The sequence below is a fragment of the Lissotriton vulgaris genome, chromosome 1_1, assembly GCF_964263255.1.
Source record: "Lissotriton vulgaris chromosome 1_1, aLisVul1.2, whole genome shotgun sequence".
In the NCBI taxonomy this organism is placed as follows: Eukaryota; Metazoa; Chordata; class Amphibia; order Caudata; family Salamandridae; genus Lissotriton; species Lissotriton vulgaris.
This window is the reverse complement of record NC_141685.1, coordinates 305,390,353-305,413,451: the sequence shown is the minus strand read 5'-3', so window position 1 is coordinate 305,413,451 and position 23,099 is coordinate 305,390,353. Positions and strand designations below refer to the sequence as shown.

Genomic DNA, 23,099 nt, shown 5'->3' with positions numbered 1-23,099 from the left:
TGGGTGACGAAGGGAAAATCTATATGGTTTCTCCCCGACTCAATGGTTCAAGTCATGATAAATACAGCACATAGTCCTGCCCATCTTGGAGAGAAAGCCATGTTAGACAGTTTACAGAATCTCTGGTACAACAAACACTTACGAGCAGCAGCAAAACAGAAAGTGCGTACTTGCATGATCTGTTGTCAGTTCAATCCAGGTAAAAGTGTCCCTGTTGAGCAAGGTGGATTTCATCCTCCCGATCACCCTTTTGAAGTCCTCCAGATGGATTATATCCAGATGAATAGCTGTAGAGGATTTAAGTATGTCCTTGTAATTGTTTGTGCTCTGTCCCGCTGGACCGAAGCATACCCAGTCCCAGACTACACTGCTCCGACCACTGCCAGACAGTTGGTTCGTGAATTCTTCCCACGGTACGGTTTGCCCCGTGTCGTGTACTCAGATAACGGACAGCCGTTCTCGTCTGAGCTGATGAGACAAGTTTCCCTCTTGCTAGGATATCAGTGGAGGTTCCACTGTGTCCGACATCCCGAAGCAGCTGGCCTTGTAGAAAGGCATAATCAGACACTAAAGATCCGTCTTGCCAAGATCTGTCAGGAAAAAGGGGTCGACTGGATAGTCGCCCTGCCCGTGGCACTATTCTACATGAGAATGGTCGCCCACTCGAGATCAGGGCTATCCCCGTACGAAGTGGTCTTTGGAAGACCGCCGAATATGTGGGGGACGCCCGTTCCGAAAAAGATCACTGATATTGATTGTAACATGTTGACAGATTACCTTGCCTCCTTGATGTCTGCACTCCAATCATGTCGTTCACAGGTTGCCGCAGCCTTCCCTGACAACACCGATGTAAAGGCGCATGAGGTCCGCCCAGGTGACCTGGTAGTCGTCCGGAATTTCGACCGGAAAAGTCCGCTGGAGCCCCGCTGGAAGTCTCCAAAGACCGTTCTGCTTACCACCAGGACCGCCGTGAAAATCGAGGGGAGAAAGGGGTGGGTCCACACGAGTCACATCAAACTATGATCTGTCTGAATCCCTCCTAGTTCAGTCCATTTCTTTATCTCCTCTGGAGTAGCATGTGTCTGGATATCAATTACATCTAGGGCGGGATCTCTAACTGCCATACACTGGGTCTGTACTATTGTCTTTGTCACATCAGTAGTCTGGGTGTGAGTCAATGCTGTATGTTTTGCTGTCTGGTCTGCCAGGTCGTTACCCTGGGAAACAGAATCTGTGACTTTGGTATGTGCCTTACACTTCATGACTGATATGCCCGAGGGCAAATGTATTGCTTCTAACAGTGCTTGAATGAGGGGGCCATGTTGTATCTTGGCCCCGTGGGAAGTCAGAAAACCTCGTTCTTGCCAGAGGACTCCGAAGTCGTGTACAACTCCGAAGGCATAGCGGGAATCTGTGTATATGTTAACATTTCTGTTCTTGGCTAGAATACAGGCTCGAGTCAGAGCGATGAGCTCTGCTGCTTGAGCAGACAGGGTGTCAATACGATGTGTTTCTTTAATTTCAGTTTCAGTGGTCACGGCGTACGCGGCCACTAATTCTCCTGTACTTGTTCTCATGCATGAACCATCCACATAAAGTGTCAGGTCTGGATTTGTCAATGGGACATCTGTTAAGTCTCGTCTAGGCTTAGTTACTGCATTAATTATTTCTATACAATCATGCGGAGCTGGATCTGTCATAACTGTAGGTAACAGTGTTGCTGGGTTCAGGATGCTGCAACGTCTGATTTCTATGTGTGGCTGGAATAGTGTTAATTCATAACCTGTCAGTCGTGCTATAGTTAAGTGTTGAGTCTGGGTTCTGTTTAACAAAACCTCTACAGAATGTGGTACTTGAACTGTTAACTGATGACCTAAAACAATTGAATCACTTTGTCTTATTGCTAACGCTGTTAGACCCAGTTAGACCCAGTGTATGGCAGTTAGAGATCCCGCCCTAGATGTAATTGATATCCAGACACATGCTACTCCAGAGGAGATAAAGAAATGGACTGAACTAGGAGGGATTCAGACAGATCAAGGTTGGGTGACGAAGGGAAAATCTATATGGTTTCTCCCCGACTCAATGGTTCAAGTCATGATAAATACAGCACATAGTCCTGCCCATCTTGGAGAGAAAGCCATGTTAGACAGTTTACAGAATCTCTGGTACAACAAACACTTACGAGCAGCAGCAAAACAGAAAGTGCGTACTTGCATGATCTGTTGTCAGTTCAATCCAGGTAAAAGTGTCCCTGTTGAGCAAGGTGGATTTCATCCTCCCGATCACCCTTTTGAAGTCCTCCAGATGGATTATATCCAGATGAATAGCTGTAGAGGATTTAAGTATGTCCTTGTAATTGTTTGTGCTCTGTCCCGCTGGACCGAAGCATACCCAGTCCCAGACTACACTGCTCCGACCACTGCCAGACAGTTGGTTCGTGAATTCTTCCCACGGTACGGTTTGCCCCGTGTCGTGTACTCAGATAACGGACAGCCGTTCTCGTCTGAGCTGATGAGACAAGTTTCCCTCTTGCTAGGATATCAGTGGAGGTTCCACTGTGTCCGACATCCCGAAGCAGCTGGCCTTGTAGAAAGGCATAATCAGACACTAAAGATCCGTCTTGCCAAGATCTGTCAGGAAAAAGGGGTCGACTGGATAGTCGCCCTGCCCGTGGCACTATTCTACATGAGAATGGTCGCCCACTCGAGATCAGGGCTATCCCCGTACGAAGTGGTCTTTGGAAGACCGCCGAATATGTGGGGGACGCCCGTTCCGAAAAAGATCACTGATATTGATTGTAACATGTTGACAGATTACCTTGCCTCCTTGATGTCTGCACTCCAATCATGTCGTTCACAGGTTGCCGCAGCCTTCCCTGACAACACCGATGTAAAGGCGCATGAGGTCCGCCCAGGTGACCTGGTAGTCGTCCGGAATTTCGACCGGAAAAGTCCGCTGGAGCCCCGCTGGAAGTCTCCAAAGACCGTTCTGCTTACCACCAGGACCGCCGTGAAAATCGAGGGGAGAAAGGGGTGGGTCCACACGAGTCACATCAAACTATGCAATGAACTAAAAAACGGACTGAAACAGGACTCTGACTCGTCCACCCCCACCAAAGACTGTGTCGAAGCACAAGACGTTACTGTGCCTAAGAGAGAAAAGACTCCTCAAGAACTTTACCGAATGAAGCTTCGATCTAGCAAGTCAGACAGTTTAATTGTTTAAGTCCTCCCTTAGGTGAATCGGTTAAATAGTTTCTGACATGTATCCCCTAGATCGAGTTAGAGAGAGAGAGGAAAAGAGAAGAACATATTGCAAATCACTTCGTAGTCACTGCATAGTGACACTAATAATCATGTTTATTCTGAGTATTCTAATTATTATTGCCAGCATTCTGCTTCCTATGTACTGGCCTATTTTCAGGCGTGAACAATCTGCTTACAATGTCTCTGCTGAACACACTTTTAGTGAACTTCCTGCACATGAACTATCTTACAGACTTGCGCTGCGCAACAATACATTCATTAGTATGTTACACCATTCCCATCAGACAAATAATGCTACAGACTGTTGGATATGTGGCCGACTCCCTCCCTACCAGAATTACAAGGGAGCTCTGCCCCTCTTTCCGTACCCATTCACTCACAATGGCTCCTGTGGAGCATGGTTTAAAATAATTAATTCTTTAGATCCTGATATTGCTGTTTTCGATGGGGGCTGGGTTTGGGGAAACTTGAACTTAGTCCTGCTCAACGTCTGTTATCCGGATAAAGAGGGACTTCCCACTCGAATAGGAACTGATCTAGAAAATGAAGTATATGGATTAGGTAATTACACAATTAGCCTTATGATCCTCACTGTTGAATCTGAAACTGCTCCAGTTCTGCCCCATATGTTAGTGTTACCAGTCACAGGTGAATTATGTGTTAGCAAGAAAGGTTCAGTACACGTAGGTCATAGTAAATGCACTACTGTGGTCGAGTTCAGTGACCATGGTAAATCGTCCTTTAAAGCTATCAGTCATTCCTACTTTGTTTGTGGTCATACCGCATACATACGTTTGCCTCCAGATTGGGATGGTACCTGTTACATTGCCTTCCTTCTGCCACCTGTTTTCCTAGCTCCTCCTGATTACCATAGAAATACGAATCTAGCACCGAATAGACCCAAAAGAGATATTCCCCTTGTCGACTACACAGAAACGGCATGGGAACAGTACACTGATTTCAATAAAGGATTCTTTTTCTTCCTAGGACCTGTCCAAAACAGTAAACTAATACGCAGATTAACGAGAACACTTGAAGCAGTAGTGAACGAAACTGCCTCCGCTCTAGGTAACTTAACAGAGGAGCAGTCTGCTATACGGACTGTTGTCCTTCAAAATCGTCTTGTGATTGACGTCATCTTGGCAGATAGAGGTGGAGCTTGTAAGGTCATCGGGTCAAGTTGCTGTGTTTTCATTCCACAAAACGCACCATCTGTCTATCAAGCTATCACCCGTTTACATAAAATTGCAAATCAGATACATCAGAATCCAGGCACCTGGACTTGGTCCGGTTGGTTCTGGACTACGTTGACAGCTTGGGGATGGAAGATCTTATCATTCCTAGGCATTGGCCTTGTTATAGTATTCAGTTGTTGCCTATGCCTGCAGTGTGGGCCAGCGATATGTGGACTGTGTGCCACATCCTGCATTGAGCATTCCAGTTGCCTCTCGAACAGTCAAAGAAAGAACGACGAACATATAATGTTACAAGAACAAACCGATCGATTTATGAGGATCGATATATCATGAAGGGTCCGTAGGGAACAAGGAGGGAATGAGGTAATATAAATTTTATGGTCATGTTGTGTTCCCTAGCGAGTACCCCACCGACTCCATGTACGAGTTAAAAGTGCATGTAACTTCCCTCCTGTACCAGCTATGAAGACGCAAATACATTTGCGTCCAACGTTAACTTGTCCTCTTTCAGACCCACCATGAATGGGTTTGATGGTCCGTTCCTAAGTATGCTATGCCAACGTCTTTTTGAAGTGTACTCCTACGTTTTTCAGCCTGGCTGAAAGTAGGCCCTGAATCTCTGCCACCGAGCCTCTTTTCTGGCTTCTGACTGCGAGGGCCTCTGCCCAAGCAGCCCCCGTACCCGTGAACTCTGACTTACTTCTAGCGCGGCCCTCCGTGCTCAGCTCAGCCTGCTGCCTGCCAAGATTGACTATAACCTTCGAGTTATCTGTTTTCCTCCCCGAAGATACATTCCGGCCTGCTAGTTTCAGTAAACATCCTTCCTCAGCTACAGGGCTAAAGGGCCGACCTGTCTTTATGCAAGTAATTCATAGCCTCTGTTGCCATGCTTCCATGGAAGGCCCCATGCCCCCACGCTTCTCATACAGACACTCAGGCGCTTATACACGCACTCACAGCAAGTATAGAATAGCTTCTGCTCTAGAGACCTTTCTGCCCAGATAGCTTAGTTCCTAAACATTAGATATCAGATATGATAGAAGCACAAGTTGATCTGACATGCCAGACTTCTGTCTCTTTCCGTCAGTGTAAATGTCAAGTCCCCTGCACCCCGTCTATCACACGTCATGCAGCTGCGCGCGCATCCAAGCTTCCGATTTCTGCTGACATTGCAACATTCTGTTAGCACCACCCCTTGGTGCCACCCACTTGCGTCACCTATCAGTGACGTTTCTAGCACACACGCCTAGTTACGCCTAGTTTACGCCTCTTGATGATGTACTAGCACCACGTGTATACTGTTATCTTGTCTTCTCTCAGATGTTACGCCTCTTACATTGAACATTATGATGTAAATCAAGTATATAAGCTATGTATTGTCAATAAACGACGGCGCGCTCATCTATCCCTTCTGACATCCTGTGTGGTGGTCAGAACATGATATCCTGATTCCTTTATGAGGAATAAAACCCTTAGAAACTCTTACACCACGGACTCTGTTTTCCTTCTTTCCGATTGAGTTATTATTGATTAAGTACTTACCTGCATAGAAATTAAGAGAGTAAATTAATTATTTACATCAGGAGTCTAGGGTGGTGTGGATCTCCTGACCTTTTCTTACCTAAAATCCCCTTCAAACCACAAGCGCTGGCTAAAATTTCACATTTTCTGGAAGGCAAAGTTAAAGAATCTGCAGGGATCTACAAAATGACTACCACCCAGCATTCTCACATTTTTCCAGATAAAATGGTACCCTGCTAGTGTGTCTGAACAGATTTACTGAGACCAGAACAGACTAAACCAAACTAGGGAACATGCAAAGAACATAGTGACGTTGTAGGAAGTTGGCCTTATTGTGATCTATCAAAAATCTGATTTACTGTGTAAAGAGCACAGCAGAGGTCCCTATACGAGTAGACACAGGCTTGCTATGGCAATCCGAAAGTGCTCTGTTTGTGGGTAGTGTGGTTGGGCAGCCTTAGGCTTAACACCGAGAAGTGCAAAACATTTGTAAATACACACACTGATCAATAAATGACAAACACGACTCATGAAGGCACCAATTTATAAAACTAGCAGGTATCTTTATATGTGATAAGGAATCAGAGGAAAATTGTTCAGGTAAGTAAGTTTTTAAATTCTTTTCGGTTCAAAAAGTGAAAAGTGCAATTTCGGAGTTCTGCAATGTCATCCTATTTAAAGAAGAACAAGTTCTACAAACAGGTATAGTACAGCAACTTACAAGACCGATCACCAGGAGAGTGGTGGGCATGGTCCAAGGCAGCACCAGCAGTACACAACCAGCGGCAAGAGGGCGGCTGGGTGCATGGTGCAAAAACAGCATTGGGAGCCCAATGCTTATGCTATGGAGATTGGTCACTGCGAAAAGAGGCTGCTGGCTCTGGCTGGTAGACCATTGGGTTTGAACCAACGAGGGGGTTCAAGTCTTAGGATGCTCTGGGATGTAGGGACACCTGGGGTCCTCTTCTCCACGGCTCAGGGGCGACGGATGCAGAGGTGACTTTGGGTGTCTGCATTCTTTCTGGGAGCAGTCGAGGGGGGCCTGTGTGCAGAGGCTGCAGCCGATGTCCGGAGCGTACGAGAGGTGAAACCACTTTGGACTCTAATTCTGGAGCCTTGGGCGACCTTGTTGACAACGTTGGCCCACTTCAGCTCGGGCCAGAAGCAATGGCTGCAGGAGTGGCTTCAGGTGTCCCTCCCGGAGTTCTGGAGTAAACAGCTGCAAGTTGAGTCGACTTTGGGGCAGTTTTCGAGGTAAGTAGCTAACCTCTTTCTTCATTCGGGGTCGTTTCCAAACAGAGGCAAATTGGTGCAGTTCGTATTGTAATGTGGGAATCATCCCTTTCAGGGGAGCTAGGGGAAACGTTTGCAACATATACAGGATTTTGGGCAAAATGCTAATTTTTAATGGCTTTGAAATTGTATGCGATCTCAATCGGCCAATTCAGCCTTAAGGTGATTGTATAAAGATTGATTATTAAGGAGTGAGGTTGCCTGGACAGTGGAGGCCAGCTTTATTTCCCCCCCAAGTAAGGGACCGTCGACTTTGCCCATTAAATAGGGCATTGTGCAGCAAGATGGGCTTCGAGTCAAGGGGCATTAACTCGGAATCCTGAGCTGAGACCAAATGTGTAGTTCAGTTATGGATGCAGGAGGGACGTCGCCGGGCTTTTCAGTGTTGCCAACACATAGTCGGCGGATAGACTGATCTTATGTTGCCCGCCCACCGAAAGTGGTCCCAAAGATTTTAGGTCTTTCGCAAACTCTGAGCCAGCGGTACATGTAGAGGTGAACAGCAGGGAGGCCCGGTGGCACCCATGCCAATGGCAAAGGGAGCAGAAATACAGCTATTCACTCTGACCGATGCTGTGGGAAGGTGATGACCGTTGAGAACCCAAGACTGGAACCTCCCAGTTATCCCAAAGTGGGCCAGGATTTGTTCCATGAAAGGCCAATGCACCCTGTCAAAGGCCTTCTCGGCTTCGATAGCTAGCAGCATATACTCTCCTGGGTGCGTGAAGCCATCTCTGTATGATATGCAGGACTCGTTTAGTGTTATTGCTGTTCTGGCGTTGGGGGATAAAGCCCTCCTGATATGGGTCTATTATGGATCGCATATAGGGGCGGAGTATGGACGTCAAGAAAGAGGTGAACAATTTTAGGTCAACGTTCAGTAAGGAGATTGGGCGGTATAAGCCTCATCGTTGCCTATCTTCACCGGGCTTGGGGATGACCACCACCATGGCCATCAGCATAGAAGGGGGAAGGGCTTTGGGGGCCGAGAAGGAGTTGAAGAGCTGTGTTAGGAGCTGGGCGAGGACGTGACAGAATGTTTTATAGAATATAGATGGGAAGCCATCGAGGCTGGAGACTTCAAAGTCTGTTGTCGAGAGAGTGCCGAAATGACCTCCTCCACTCGGATCTCCTGATCAAGTGAGGCTAGTTAGTCGGACGTGAGGGGGGACGTGTGTGAATCGGCAAGGTATGAGGTACCTTCTGCAAGGTCCAAACATTGACCAGTGTAGGTCAGCATAGAAGACTTTAAATGCATCCGCGATAGTGACATCATCTATGATCTGTGCCCCCCCGAGTGGACGCCCATTTTTGCTGCTGAGTGCGTAGCCCGTTGGCTAGGAGGCGACCTCCCTTGTCGTCGGTAACGTTAATGGCATGGCATGGCATCGAAGTAGTGCCGCATATTCAGCTTTGTTGAGGTCAATGCTGGCTAATTGCGCTTGAGTGGTGGTCAATTGCCGCCAAATTCTCAGGCCCCTGTGCCCTGATTTATTCCCTCCAGTTCTTTCACCTGCCTAGACAGTTCATCCCTTTTCTTCAGATGCGCTGCACCACCGCCTTGAGAACTTACCAGAGCGTTGCAGCGGAGACATCAGGGAAATCATTTAATGCCGGTAGTCATAAATGACCTTGTGAGCCTGCTGCACCACCTCTGTGCACTGTACCAGGGTGTCTTGCAACTGCCCGGATCGAGCTGTGCAACGCATATGGGGGGGAGCCTCATCTACACTGTAATAGCTGCATGGTCTTCAAGCACAGCAGGGGGAATCTCTGCAGCAGAGGTAAGAGTGTCATTTGTGGCCAGGAAGTAATCTAATCTAGCAGATGTCTTATGTGTGTGAGAGTAGTCACAGGTACAGGCCACCAAATATGTAGAAGCCATAGGTCCTTGAGCCACTCGTGCCCCTCCCTGGTCAATTCTCTTGCCTGGCTGTGTCTTTGTGTCGACCTGTCTAAGTCGTTGTCCAGGACCAGGTTGAGGTCACCCACCACCAAGATTCTCTGGTCCGGAGTGTGGAAAATATCCGGCAAGGTTGTACATAGAAATGCCTCCTGACCTTCGTTTGAGGCATCAGTAGAAGCTATCACAAAGGGCCAACCATTAACCCCTTCGATGCCGATGACTAGCTCAGCTCGTCATCAGCCACGGGGGCGTGTGCGGATGACGAGCTGAGCTCGTCATCTAACGCGGCTTTTTGAAAAAGCCGCTTAGCGTAAAAATTACCGCCGCAGCGATGCGGTTAAAATAAGGCAGTAAACCAGAAGTCGACCCTTCAACTCAGCCACCCTTGGACCGATCTCATCCCTAAAAGTGTGAGCCACCAAAAGAGCCATCCCTGCTGTATTAGTGCTCCCGAGGACAAACACTGGTGTGGAAAGGCTCGTGAACGGAGCCTGTAATAATCTTTTGGAAAGTAGAAGTGTATCCTGGAGTAGGCAGAGGCCGGCCTTCAAGTTCTCCAGATAGGACAGAAACGCCATACGTTTAGTTGGGCTGGTAAGGCCCTTTATAGTAAGAGAGAGAACCCTGAAAGGAGTGTCACTCGTAGCCTGGAAGGGAGGGCCAAATAGCTGCCCAAAGTGATGCCCGTTGCGGGTTGCGGGCTAGTGTGGTGCCTCAATGAATTGGCTGTTACAATGTGTGCCTCACGTTGAAGCAATATTGAATCTGAGCATACCCAAAAGATAAACTAGAACCCCTGAAAAACAATAAGCAAACAACCATACGTTCCAGTTGTAGGCAGCACACCGCAGCCTCACCCCCCCAGCTCTCACGAATCCACCACCCAACCGCCCATATTGCAGTCTGTGATCACTTCTGCCCAGCTGCTTCAAAGGGAGTGCGCTTCCGCTAGTGCCTCAGTAAGAGTCCAGTGCAGCCTGTTAACCCTTGGGCAGATTTTCTCCCTGTCCAAACACCATCAAGGGCAATCGCCAGTCGTAGGGGTCGGGGATATCTGGGTTGCTGAAATTTCCATTGACAAACCAATACTCAATACCCGACCACAGCTGAAAGAGCTTCCCTTCTAAGCAGACGATGAGGCCAGACAGGGTGCCCCCACAAGTACAGCACTCCGATATTCCGTAGGTGGGGGGTCGCTGATCTGAAGGTGTCTTTTTTGCAAGCTGGACGCCGCCAGGTCCTGGAAGAGGGTGGGTGTTTGATCTCAGAAGGCGAGGGGATGCTTCTCTCGAGCCTTGTGTAGACTGTCCTCCTTCAGTTGGAAGTCATGTAAGCAGACCAGAATGTCTGCTGGGGGGCTGCCTCCGCTCGTCGGGGGCGGACTCGATGAGCCGGGTCAATCTTTATTTTCATTGTTGTGGGTGCATCAAGAACTGCTCGGAAGAGATCCGCAACAAAGCCAGCAAGGTCCCTGCCTTGGAGGCTATACCCCTAATCCAGATGTTTTTGTGGGATCTGTTCTCAAGCTCCTCCGCGCGTGCCTGGTGACCCAGATTTTGATCGCGGAGGTGAAGGATTACCTGGTGCAGCAGCTCAACGTCTACATTGCTGTTGTTGTGGGCCACCAGGGCTACTACACGATCTCCTAGGGAGCCCATATCCCTCCTGAGTCCCCTGATATTGCTGGAGAGATCTTTCTTAACTTCCTGTAAGTCCTCTCGGAGGGAGGTGAACAGGAATTCAAGTAAGGAGCGGGTCACTGTTTCCTCCAAATTCTCTTCATGGGAACTAGAGGGAGCAGAAGCTGTGGGTGCGGTCTCCAAAAGCTCCCGTCACCGGCCTGGAAAGCATATCTTTCACACTGAGCCCTTTTTTAGGTCTGGTTGTAGCCATCGTTGATCAGTCCAACTGAAGGCAACATGAGTTCCTTGTGTGTTCTCCTCCCAGAGCTCTCCAGCAGGTCAAGACCAGTGACCAGCTGGGCCCGGCAGTCCCTGCTGCGGTGGAGGCACAAGGCAGTGGTCATCGCTTAGGACGACGTCTCCTTCTGTCTCCGTCCCCAGTGTCAGCCTCCTGGGGGCTGTAGATCCTTCAAATTCAAACTCGTGTCCTCGCCCAGGGGCACCCTCTGGCTGAGCGACCAGTGCACCCAACTCACAGAGAGGGGGCCGGCCATAGACCACCAGGGCTCTCCCCCCCCCCCCCCCCCCCCTCCCCTCGGGGGCCTGCTCTCTTCCCCACTGCAGAGCATGCCGTATGAGGGTATGAGGAGGGTTTTCATATTGGATATTATAATATTCACTAAACTCTGGAATCTCGCCCCATAATGCTTTGCTGGGTCATTGGTTGTCGTTGTATTTTTGCCCATAACTTTGCTTGGGGTGGTCCTAGGAGGATGGGACCACCACCGAATCGTTCAGCATTATGTGCTCTTTGTATTCAAGGCATCTGGTTGATATTTCATTGTACTCTGCTGTTCAGAAGGTGAGTGGGACATTTGCAAAGGCTTGCGAGAAATGTGGGGACATAAAAGTACCCCCACCCACCCTGTATTTTCAGTTCTGACCTGTAATATCACAACGTTTTCAGGTTCTTGATTTATGTGCTTTAGGTAATTCGGTGAGAAGATTTAATATCACATTTAAAGACTTGTAAAGCAGAAGGACCTGCTGTCTTGCTGATATTGAGCAAGATGGCAACCCTAATAAAGAGTTAGCAGAGGAGAGCTTCAGGCATATTCATCGTTTTCATCTCTATTTAAAGCATGTATTTTATGTTAATTGGTACCCACATTCTGGAGGGAATGTATTGTCACTAAGCCGATGAGGGTTCAATGGAGTTTAGCAACCAAGATTGTTTTCACTGAGGTTGCTCTCTCTTCATAGGACGAGGGTTCTTTTCATCTCAAGGACACTGCAAAAAGTATCCTGAAAAACCTTGGGAGCCAAGTTGCCTCATTGCTCAGCTGGAGGGACATGTGGGCCTTTGTGGTCCGAAAAGGAGGTAAAGTTCCATGGTCCTTGGCACTAAAAGGCACACATAATCTGGTATGTGCATTGGTAAAAGAAAAATGTGTTTAGTTATTCAAGGTCTAAACAAATGCCATCTATTCGCTTTCTCTGGGCTTGCGTTATACTTTGTATAATCAATATATTTTCTTATGTTTGCTTGCATATTTCTATGAAGCTTCATTGTGTAATAACTCTTCCTGGATGTTAACTGTTTCATTAATTTTATGTTTCCTTAATGTTATCATTGTCTGTAGGGTACTGTTCACTTTTCCTTTCATAAACCACTTGTATTGTTTATTTTCATCTTTGTTATGTTTAGTTATGACAACTCTTTTGTTCTATGCAGTGGAATATTTCCAAGAGACTGAGTCAATTATGTAAACTAGCCATGAGCCTGAGATTGGCAGTGGGCTGTTACAGTGAAAAGCCACATTAGGCTTTCAAGCGTGGGGAGAAGGATGCACAGTGTGGTTTGTTCTTCTTGGGTTTTTTTTTTTGGGAGGTCCGTATTTAAATCTGTTTCTTTCTACATTTTTGCCTTTCATCTGCCGTAAGCCCTCTTTGTTTTCTTTCTTTTGCTCTGAGTTTTTCCTTGTTCTCTTAACTCTTTGTAAGGTTTTACTCTCTATACGAGTTTGTCTTGTAAGTTCGTATTATGTAATTCAGTTGTATTAAATTTGTATCCTCTTAAGTGACCTGGGATAGGCCTCTGTCACTGTAAGGCCATTGGTAATCGTAGGACATTTGTTTACATTAAATAGCGTTTAAAAAAATGTTTTTTACTGTTTTTATATTTGTACACACTGGTATATAACTTAATAAAATATCTACTCCCCCCATGGGACAGGCTGCTTCATAAATCTACTTGTCCTGTAACAAAATCCACTTGTCCCTTTGGTGCCATGTAGTGCGACAAGTAGTTATGGTAGCGTTCATTATATAAGGGCTCTGATAATAGCCTCTCTGATTATGCCAGAGCTCATATGGTTCGAATACTAGCAATTCCTTTTTTTTACCTTCTTTCCACAGCTCTTCATGCTGGGGCTGGAGGTAGCACTAAGCAATAGTTTCCTATGGTTGGAATGCCCTTTTGAGACTGTGCAAACCTACAAACGTGCCTTGCATGTTTTATGGGTTTCCTTCAGCTCCTCTCTTAATATTTTCACATATTGTGAACGTTTGGAATTTTACTCCTGTCAAGGGCCGAAGTAAACCTTTTTTGAGGGTTGGAGAAAAAAGTGGTTGGTGGGAAAGTGAACTTGTTACCTTTCAACAGATTTTTGCATGAGAAAATAGTTCACAAATATTTTCGAGATGTACGAATTCCTTGCCTACTTATGTAAATTCTTGGGAATTCCTGAAAGTTTTAAATCTGCATTAGTGCCAGGACCTATAACATGGGTGCAATTTTATGACATTCTTTAAGAAATGGACCCCTTTTAAGGTCTGGCGTTTATCAAGAACTTTTGTTTTTATTAAAATTCTGTCTGTCTACGGGCTGGCTTTACTGTGAGGGACAGCATTTTGCTCTTTCACAAGGAGCATATCGGCACGCAAAGTAGTTTTGTTCAGTGTCAGGAACTGCAGTGCCAATATTTTTCCTTTTGGCAATGTTAGTTATAATGATGAGGTCTCAGTCATTCCTACAACAATATTTTTATAAAAACCATGTCAAAACTAGGCACGCAGTGACAAAACCAAAAGGCTGGCCACCAATGTCGTACATATTGGTTTTGCCAGTTCCTGTTTATTTTCCGGTTTCCTTTAATTTTGTTGAAACTGGTTACACTGAATTTTGATTTTGAATATTTTGGTAAATATAAGCATGTCAACGCATTTTACTAAATGAAGTTTGAAAGAAATGATACCTAAAATTTCAGAGTAATTTAGCTAAACACTTTTTCCCTAGTTGATTTTTTTTTTTTTTTTTTTTTTTTTTTTTTAGGAATGTTTTATTTTGAAAGCAAAGAATTGCCAGTCTTGCTTTCAAGCATTTGCAGATATTTGCTTCTGAGCGAGTATCCTGGAAACATTAAACGTAGCCTTGTATCATTAAGCTTTGCAAACTTGTGTATACATTTGTATACTGAACCAGTGCACTAGTGCAGTCTGGCCTTACATTTCCTTAGCGCGCTCACCCTAATAATACATGCTTTGTATTAATGAACCATAAATAAAAGTTCGGACAGCATTAACATATGGACACAAAAATTACCTTAAATGCAGATAATGCTGTTCCCAGAGCTCTGGGAACAGCATTGTCTAATGTGACCCTGGAATCCAGCAGCCAAAGTGTTTGTGCTGCAGTTGGTTGTGCCCATATGGCCCAAGGACAGAATGTACATGAAAACATGTTGTCCTTGATGCCAAACAATATGTCCTAGTCTTTGGGATATAGGAATTCCTCACGCCTGCTATACAGTATATCCATGCATTTGGTGGGAATGCATTACTATATAATTGATCTCATTACTCGACATTTTCGGCATAAAGATTGGGTAAGGGAGAGTATTTTCCATTAAGTTTCTAAATAATCTACAACTTTTTTCTGCACCGAGCTGCATAGCTCAACAGAAATCCCTTTAGCAGGCAAAATGCCATGGAGTCTCTTCTAATGTTATGTGAGAAATTGATTTTGTGAAAAGTCTGGGCAATCGATAGTTACTGGGCCGCCATAGTATAATTGGGAGCCCTTTGCCACTTTTGTGCTGGCTCGGACTCTCAAGCTGAGTTCATGTACAGGCATTGCTTTCACAACTAAAAAAGGTAAAAATATTATCAAGTAAATTACTAATGTAATCAAGATTTCATTGGGACTCACAAATTGGAACCCAATTAAAGCAGCCTTGCAGAATAACTTTGGTGCAAGTTTTACCCTAAACATTTATTACAGTGAGCAACTAACTTCGAATCTGTTTTCTGCTGCAAAATATTTAAATTGCCAATATATATATTTTTTTATAAAAGTCTGTTTCTGCTATCCCAGGTTGTACCCTGTGACTGATTGTTCCTGTAGGTTCTAACTTGCAAAAACCAGCAATACCCTGGAACAAGGCCTACTGCCGAAACCTATGGCTTTCACTAAGAAAAAGGTTTGGCCCTAGGGCTCTGGCAGGTGTGTTACAATACATTGTAAACGCCTGTGGCAACAATTTTCACTATTGTTGAAGAATCCCACTGGCTTTGGTGTGAGCAAAAGATATGGCCTGGAGAGGCCTACGTTGAGACAGACCCACAGCGTAAACATCATAGAACGTAATATGAATTCTCTCTAGAGAAACAGACATTTAGATTGGCCAGATCCAGTGATGGAACATATTTGCGCATCTCTTTCAAGAGAGACCTCCTAAACTGCAGCCAGCCTAATTTTTTCTGAACCTGGTTGTGTGCTGCAGGCTGTCTAGCTAAAGATTTATTTTAGGTTGTCTAGCAATCAGGAAACTTTTAGAACAGAAAGGCAAGGTGCACACTGCTACTCTTTGATGCCTACATTGCCCTTTTTCTTTTAACCTGCATGGATTTTACTTTTTACACCTTGCCGAACACAGGGACTTGTCACTCTGCTCCCACATGGCCATGCCGTGCTGTGCCACTGCGTAGCGAGCTCATGTTAGCCACACAGTTTTGACCCTCTTATCCTCCTGCATAGTCTCTTCTATTGTCTAGTGGTTGAACCAGCCTTTCCTGCTTTCTCTTTCCCACAGGCAGTCAAGGCTGCTGGTTCCCGGGGGAGGGGGGCCTTCACTGGCAGAAAGAACTGTGCCTGGGAGGCCTACATTTCCACTGGTGTGTTGGAATGACCCCTTATGAGCCCCAGTAGTTTGAGAATGACGTGGGTCCAAGACAATAAAATGAAAATATTGATGCTGCAGGATTTTTTGTTTTTTGGGTGCTGCCACTTTTTTGTGAAATGGGTCCAGGCAATGCTCAAGCATCTAAAGGATGTAAGACTTTTCGATCCCCACTACACACATTTCATTTATCAGGGTGTTTAGAGTTCTGCTTGCTCCAATGGGCAAGCCTGTGTTAACTGAACCTACAGCTAGGGGTTTCTTTGTCTAATATAAATTTGCTGCATTAAATCTGTAAAAAATCGCAAATCTCCTGTGGTAGATGGGTAAGATCAGCTGCTTATTGAAAGCTGTTCCACGAAAGCATGAATAATAGCTACTATTCACTTCTTCATTAAAGAGTTTCTGCATCTACATAGGCTGTTAAAGAAACCATTTGATTTAGAACTAGCATACACTCCTTTTTCTCTCTGCTTCATTAACTTTACACATTCAAAGTATTCTTGATCATTCTATATTGCACTGGTGCCATTTAAGTAATGTTTTCAAGAACGTGGGTTATTAAAAAAAAAAAAATAAAGAAAAAAGTACAAAGCTAAAATAACACAAAAGCCGGTTAAAGATGTTGGTAAATCTAAGTTAATAAGACTGCTAATAATTGAGGACTCTGGATTGGTAGGGACAAGAGAGTAGCTGTTTCCCCTGCCGAACACCCAGGTGAACTATACATTAACATGACTACTGTTGGATTAGAAGTGAGCACCAACTATCTCTTGCCACCCTGATCTCTTTTGAGCCATTGAAAATAATGTTGCTATTGGGTGCAAAATAGAGGTTCTCAGAATAAAGCAGGAGAGTAAATGATAAACCTTTTCAAATGATGGTTCTCGACATGACAAATATGCATGTAGGTGAATCTCCATCATACGTTTCTGGTTCAAGCATTCCTGGACAGAGCCTTTTGCATTCAATCAGTTATGAGTTTTCTCTCTGGAAGAGAGTGCTTTTCATCATTTAAGAAAATTGAAATGCTGCTTTATTCTGTTGAATTTCTCCTAGAACTTTTTAAAGTTCTGTGATTCCCTTAAATCTTTTGCACCACTTCTAGGTTGGGCCCTGCGGTTTAGCCTCAGGCTATGTCTGGCTAGGACTAGCACTGCACTCTCAATATATAACTAGAAGGAATCATTTGGTTGATCATGGTGAAGTCCAGTACTTGACGTATGTCTAAATCATACAACTAACTTAATTCAAGAGCTGCTTTAGAAAGTATCCTGAGCAAGCCTTGGTGCTAATTGACTGGTGCAACAGAATAGCTCTGTTGATCCATGACTCATGCTTCCGACCTTCGCTCAACGACTGTGCATGCGACTGGTTAGAGATGAATGTCTATTCACCTCTGGGATCTCCTGCAATGCAGGTTGCCTGGCTTACATATTCTAGATGCAGAGTGGCTCTAGTATGTCACTAAACCAGCAGATATGCTTAGAAGCCTTAGTGGACATCTGCATAAGGATGCCAACGATATTCCCTGGGATGACCTCCTTTAAAAAATGGAAAATAAATTCAGGGAGAGAAGAGTCTAATCACTTCCTCCAGCTGCCCACTAAAAGCTTAACCGATCATTTAACGTGTCTGAATATTAGATCGTGTAATGACACCACTAGGTCATATAAGACTCGATTCTCTGCGAAAGAAACTAAAATGGTTAGATAAAAGAAAATGCATTTCTATAATTATATAGGCACTAGTTTGGCTATGTGATCACTCTACACATATAAACAACCTAATTTAACAGTTCTTCTCCTGCATAAATGCTGTTGTGTGCTTTTTTGATTAGCACAAGCCTATGGAGAGAAGCATTCCAAGTCTCCAGCTCTATCCACATGGGGAGATCCAGTCTTACTGAAAACCGAGGTGAAACTGACTTCTCCAGAAGGTAAGCAAATACATTGTGAATCCTGTTTATCTAACATGGGGCCTAGGTTAACAGTCATGGCACTTCCCTTGCACAAGGCTGTGATAATGAGTTAAAAGGCTTTTAGTGTAGAAGAAATATGTCCAGATATTGTGGTCTTGTTCGATATATATTGGGAGTAGAAGAACTGCTTCCTGTATGTGGATTCTAGAAAAAGTGGAACTTGCAGCTTTTATAACCTCCTCTAAAGAACACAAACGTTATTGAATTTACTACCCTCCGTTGGGCATATTATAACAAGACCCCTTTGGATATTTCAGTTGGATTTATGTTTCCTGAATAACTTTAGAGCTGATGCTTGTTGATGCTCTATTGTGATTTAACTTGGTTTGACAGCTATGTTTATTTTTTGTTTTACATATATTCTGTAGCATTGCTCTATATGTGCCTTTTCACACTCCTGCTGCCAGAGATTTGTGACAGTACAAAAGATAATAGTACTTAAATGTAGGTGCGCTGTTCAAACATGGAAATTAGTTAATAAATACTTCTGTCAAGTCTTAAGGAAGAGCCAGACCCATCTAGGAGTCGCTCCAACCTTTGCTAATATTCGACTTTTCAGTGAGACGTCACAGACATTCTATCTATATTCCATTAGGCTTCATTACAGCACCTCTCCAAAACAAAGAATAATTGTGATCTAAAACAAAAGAAACAAACTTATGTAGGAAGTGGTCGTATCAGGGGCGTAGTGACAGTATCCTATTGGCTACAACCCACGCTCCCTAAAACCCCTAAACTTTGTATTTAGGGGAGCCCCTGGAACTGGAGAAGCAGATCTTGATGACCTAAGAAGAGAGAGGTCATCGGACAGCAGAGAAGAAAGAAGCAGCTGACCTGGTACCAACACTTCCAGCCTGTCTGCATCCCTCATCGAAAACGGCACCAAAGTCAACTCGTCCTGCAGCTGTGACTCCAGAAACTTGGAGGACTGCCTGCCTTCTAAAAAGCCTCAAGACCTCCCATGAGGAAACTCCAAAAGAAAACACCCAGAGTCCTCCAGAAATGCCAAAACCTGATGCCTGAAGCAACCTCTGCACCTGTTGCCTCTGGCCCGAGTTGAAGTGGGCAGCAGGTGTCAATAAGTTCCCCGAGCCCTGCAGAGCTCAAGACCATAGTTGGTTCACCCCACCTTGACTCCCCTATGTCGCCTGCAGCCTCTGCACTCCAACAATCGCCCCCCCCCCCCCACCCACCCCTCCGGAACCCTCTGGTAAGAAAAACCCGACTATTAAGAACACCGCCCCTGGGCCTTGGTGAAGAGGACCAACTGTGGGTTCCTGCCATATTCTGAAATGCGATCCATTCTGGAGTTTGCTTCCACCCACTTGGTGTTCCCTCAATGCACTCAATCAGATAGGGAGCTGGAGGAAGGACTTCTCCTGCTCTTATTTACACTGTGCTGCATGTAGCTCACACCTGTACTGTCAAAACTCTTCATAATACTTTTTATATATCCTTAAATATACACATTTGATACAAATTCATGAAAAGGGATGATACAAATTCATGAAAAGGGATGATACAAATTCATGAAATATTGTCTATATTCATTTCTAGTTGTCTTACTTCACATCATTATTACAGAAACCAGCATTATGAACATATATACAAAATTGATCTTCCTTTGTTTCCAAACAATTTTTTGTATCTGTTATTAGTACTCAAATGAGAACAATTAGGTGATCATGTGCAGAGACTGGCGGAAGGTGTTGTCAAACTACACGTGTTTCGGCTAGGCCTTCGTCAGGGCTCTGTCACAGTGGTCACTATTATTTGTGCGAAATTCAACAAAGGAATATGCTGCTAGGTAGAGAAGTCTCCTTCCAATTCTGTACTATGTCTCTCTTAGCTAGTGTTAGGCCCAAAAATAGGTGTTGCGTGTAGCGGTTCCCTCCTATCTCCTCCGTGCTATGAAGAAGCCGCCGCCTAGGGTCAAATGGTATGGTCCAAGCCAGCACCTGGCCCTGACAGGACATCACCTACTCCCATAATGGCTGTATCCCGACACAACTCCATACTGTGGAGAAAAGAGCCCTATTCTGTAGTGCAGCATAGACATTGGGGGGGGACTAAATGACTCCCATCTTCCACAGCCGGTTTTGTGTGTAATCTACCCGGTGAAGGTACTGAAACTGAATGAAGCAGTAGCGCGAGGACACTGCAGCATATCTGGGCACTGGCTAGGGCCTCTGTCCAGTCGTCGTTCAGCAAGTCTGCTTCCCACGCTGCCCTCGTCTTATGTAACGTGTTGCGTCTGTGGGTAGTTAAACGTTTGATAGATCTGTTTAATCTTGTGTGCCCCAATGTCGCCCATTAATGCCTGACCCTCCAAAGGGTGAAATTCCTGAAGTGTCTCCAAGTGACTGATGTGATGATCAATGGCATGTAGCAGTAGTAGATAGCGGTGAAACTGGGATTTGTGCAGATGGAACTCAATTTGTAACTGCTGAAATGACGAAGTGTAGTGCCCTTCATGATTTCCCCTAGCATAGAGATTCCGATGAAATCTCAGTTGCGGAAGCCGACCAGAGCTGAGACGGGGCGCAAATACGTGCCCTGCCAGAGGGGGGTTTGTGTGAACTTTTCCTTCCAGCCCATGGATTTCACTGTACGCCTCTATAATTGCACAACCGTTCTGCAAGCTGGGGTTAGGGTGTTGTGACTGGCCCGGCTATAGAGTAGTTTCTGTAGAGGAATGCCCGTCATAGCCAGCCGCTCCACTGCGTCTGCTGGATCTGACTGAAAGCTATACCACCACTCGTTCATAACGAGGAGATGAGAGGCGGAATAATATGCATACAGTTCTGCTGCTGTGATGCCACTGCTGTAGGTTGATTGTGTACATGTGTGAAGTGCAACCCAAATCGCCCCACCATACCATAGAATCCTATTCAGGATCTCATTTAATTGCGTCAACCAGGGGGGGGGGATATCATTTGGAAAGTTCTAGTCGATATCCCAACCGTGGTAGGGATATCATTTTAAAGATGGCTGTACGCCCGTAAAGAAATAGGGGCAACTGGGATCATACATTGGTCTCGTTACGAACCGCAGGGAGCAATGGAGCTATATTATGGGGCCACAAGATTGCGGAACACGGCGATATAAACACTCCCAGATATTTAAAGCCATCTGTGGCATGGGATAATTATGAGGCCCAGGGCTTATGCCTCTGGTCACCGCATAGGGAAATAAAATAGATTTAGAGGGGTTGGTTCCGAGCCCAGAGATTTCCCTGAAGGTCCGAAGTATCTGATGGACACTGGGTCCCGATTACCATGGATCCGTCAGGATGAATAGGGCATCGTCGGCGTAGAGTGCGATTCTATCCGAGCATTCCTGTGTCCATTCAAACCTGCATATCAGCGGGTTTTGTAGAATCCACATGGCCAATCGCTCAATGACCAGAGCTAAAAGCAATGGAGATAGGGGGCAGCCCTGTCTTGTGCCTTGATGGATGAGGAAGGAGGTCGACCGGTGTCCTGCAACATGCACGGATGCTGAGAGATCCGTATTCAACAGCTGGGTATATGCTAAAAACCGGGGACCTAGGTTTATAGAGCAAAGGAGTTTGAAGAGGTATGTACAGCTCAAGGAGTGAAACGCCTTATCAATGTGGGCTAGCAGAAGTGCCTCAGGGCGGGCCAGTGCTGGTGCCCTAGTGATTGCATTGTGAACGCGTCTAATATTATGTCTGGTGGAACATTGCGGATTAAAGCCGGACTGATCCGGATGAACAATATTATGGATGCATGTGCATAAGCGATCTGCTAGAACTTAGCCATGGAGCTTGGGCTCAAAATTAAGCAACGAAATAGGGTGATATGAGGCTGGATCTTCGGGAGGGCGACCTGGCTTGAGAAAGACTACAACTTCTGCATGTGCCAGTCAGGGGGGTACGATGCATTGCTCGAGGGCTTCCTGCATGGCTGCTAATATATGTGGGCCCAGCGTAGTCCTGTGCGGCCTCAAAGGCACTGGGGAATCTATTCAGTCCCGGCGCTTTACCGGGGTGAATGTTGGTCAGAGCTGTTTTTAGCTCGTCTAGTGTTATAGGGGCATCTAAGGCATCTCTTGCCTGGTCTGACAGTTTACAGAGGTAATATCTGACAGAAACTCCTCAATAAGAGCCTCAGGAATGAGCTACCCCTGCTGGTATAGCGAGGCATAAAAAGACGTGAAAGCCTGGACCACCGACTCCAGAGAGGCACAAAGCACACCATTCGTGTCCCATAATATTGGTACAGGGATGGGGGCTGTCCAGTTCGTGTTTTGAACACCCTGTAACTTGCCATGTTATCTTGCTAAGTAATACCTCTGGAATCACCTGGCCCTGTATTCACTCCCTGACAAAACCCTGTACTTGGTGTTTTTTTTCATTTGTTCTGGTGCACTCCTATCTGCTTAGACAAGATAAACCTTCAGCCTTTCTCTATGGACACATTAGGTCTTCAATAAGCTTTCAGCGCTTCCTATTGTTATACTTTATGGTTAAACCTCCATCTCTTCATGACTTCTCCATCACCTTGTCATGCTGGGCAAATTCTTTACCATGTACAAGAATATAATCTTGAAAAATGATACTCTTGGCACAGCCTCAAACAATTTTCTTCGTATACCTTTGAAAAACACCCATGGCTGATGCCAACCAATGCATCTCATGAATCCACCGAAAGAGGACAATTGCCTACCCAGTCCACGTATGAAGCCTTCTTAGATCCAAATATACTTGAATTAAGTATGACATATGCCCCTTCTGTCGGGATGGAGCACAATCACCATTGGTACCAACCATTTAGATGATTCTGTTGTTCACAAGTCTCTCAACCCCCTTATTCAATGCTTCTCTTGTGAAGTTAGGAATTAGTATAAATGTTATGCATGGCAGGTAAAATGTTTTATTGGTAAATTCCAGTTCTCCCAATATTTGAATAAAACCCTTACTAGCTCATTGGCATTTAACTCTGTTGGGATGAAAACGCCGCAAGTACAGCCCTTCTCTGCCAGCTAAAGCATCTTTTTTTTAAAACCACCATTCCCCCAAACGTTTGTTTCATGCTAATCGGTTTGGACCCCTAACAACCTTACTTCACATCTGATTTCAACAATTTACTGCCATCTCATACTAACT

At 45.3% G+C, this 23,099-nt stretch overlaps 1 protein-coding gene across 1 annotated transcript in view; it reads left to right on the top strand.

Annotated features, from left to right (window-relative positions):
• Positions 1-23,099, top strand: part of POMGNT1 (protein O-linked mannose N-acetylglucosaminyltransferase 1 (beta 1,2-)) — a 227,840-nt gene that overhangs the window by 65,593 nt on the left and 139,148 nt on the right. The window contains exons 6-7 of the mRNA XM_086952341.1: positions 12,071-12,188; positions 17,828-17,926. Of these exons, the coding sequence (XP_086808467.1) occupies positions 12,071-12,188; positions 17,828-17,926 (217 nt within the window). The remainder of the gene's footprint in view (positions 1-12,070; positions 12,189-17,827; positions 17,927-23,099) is intronic.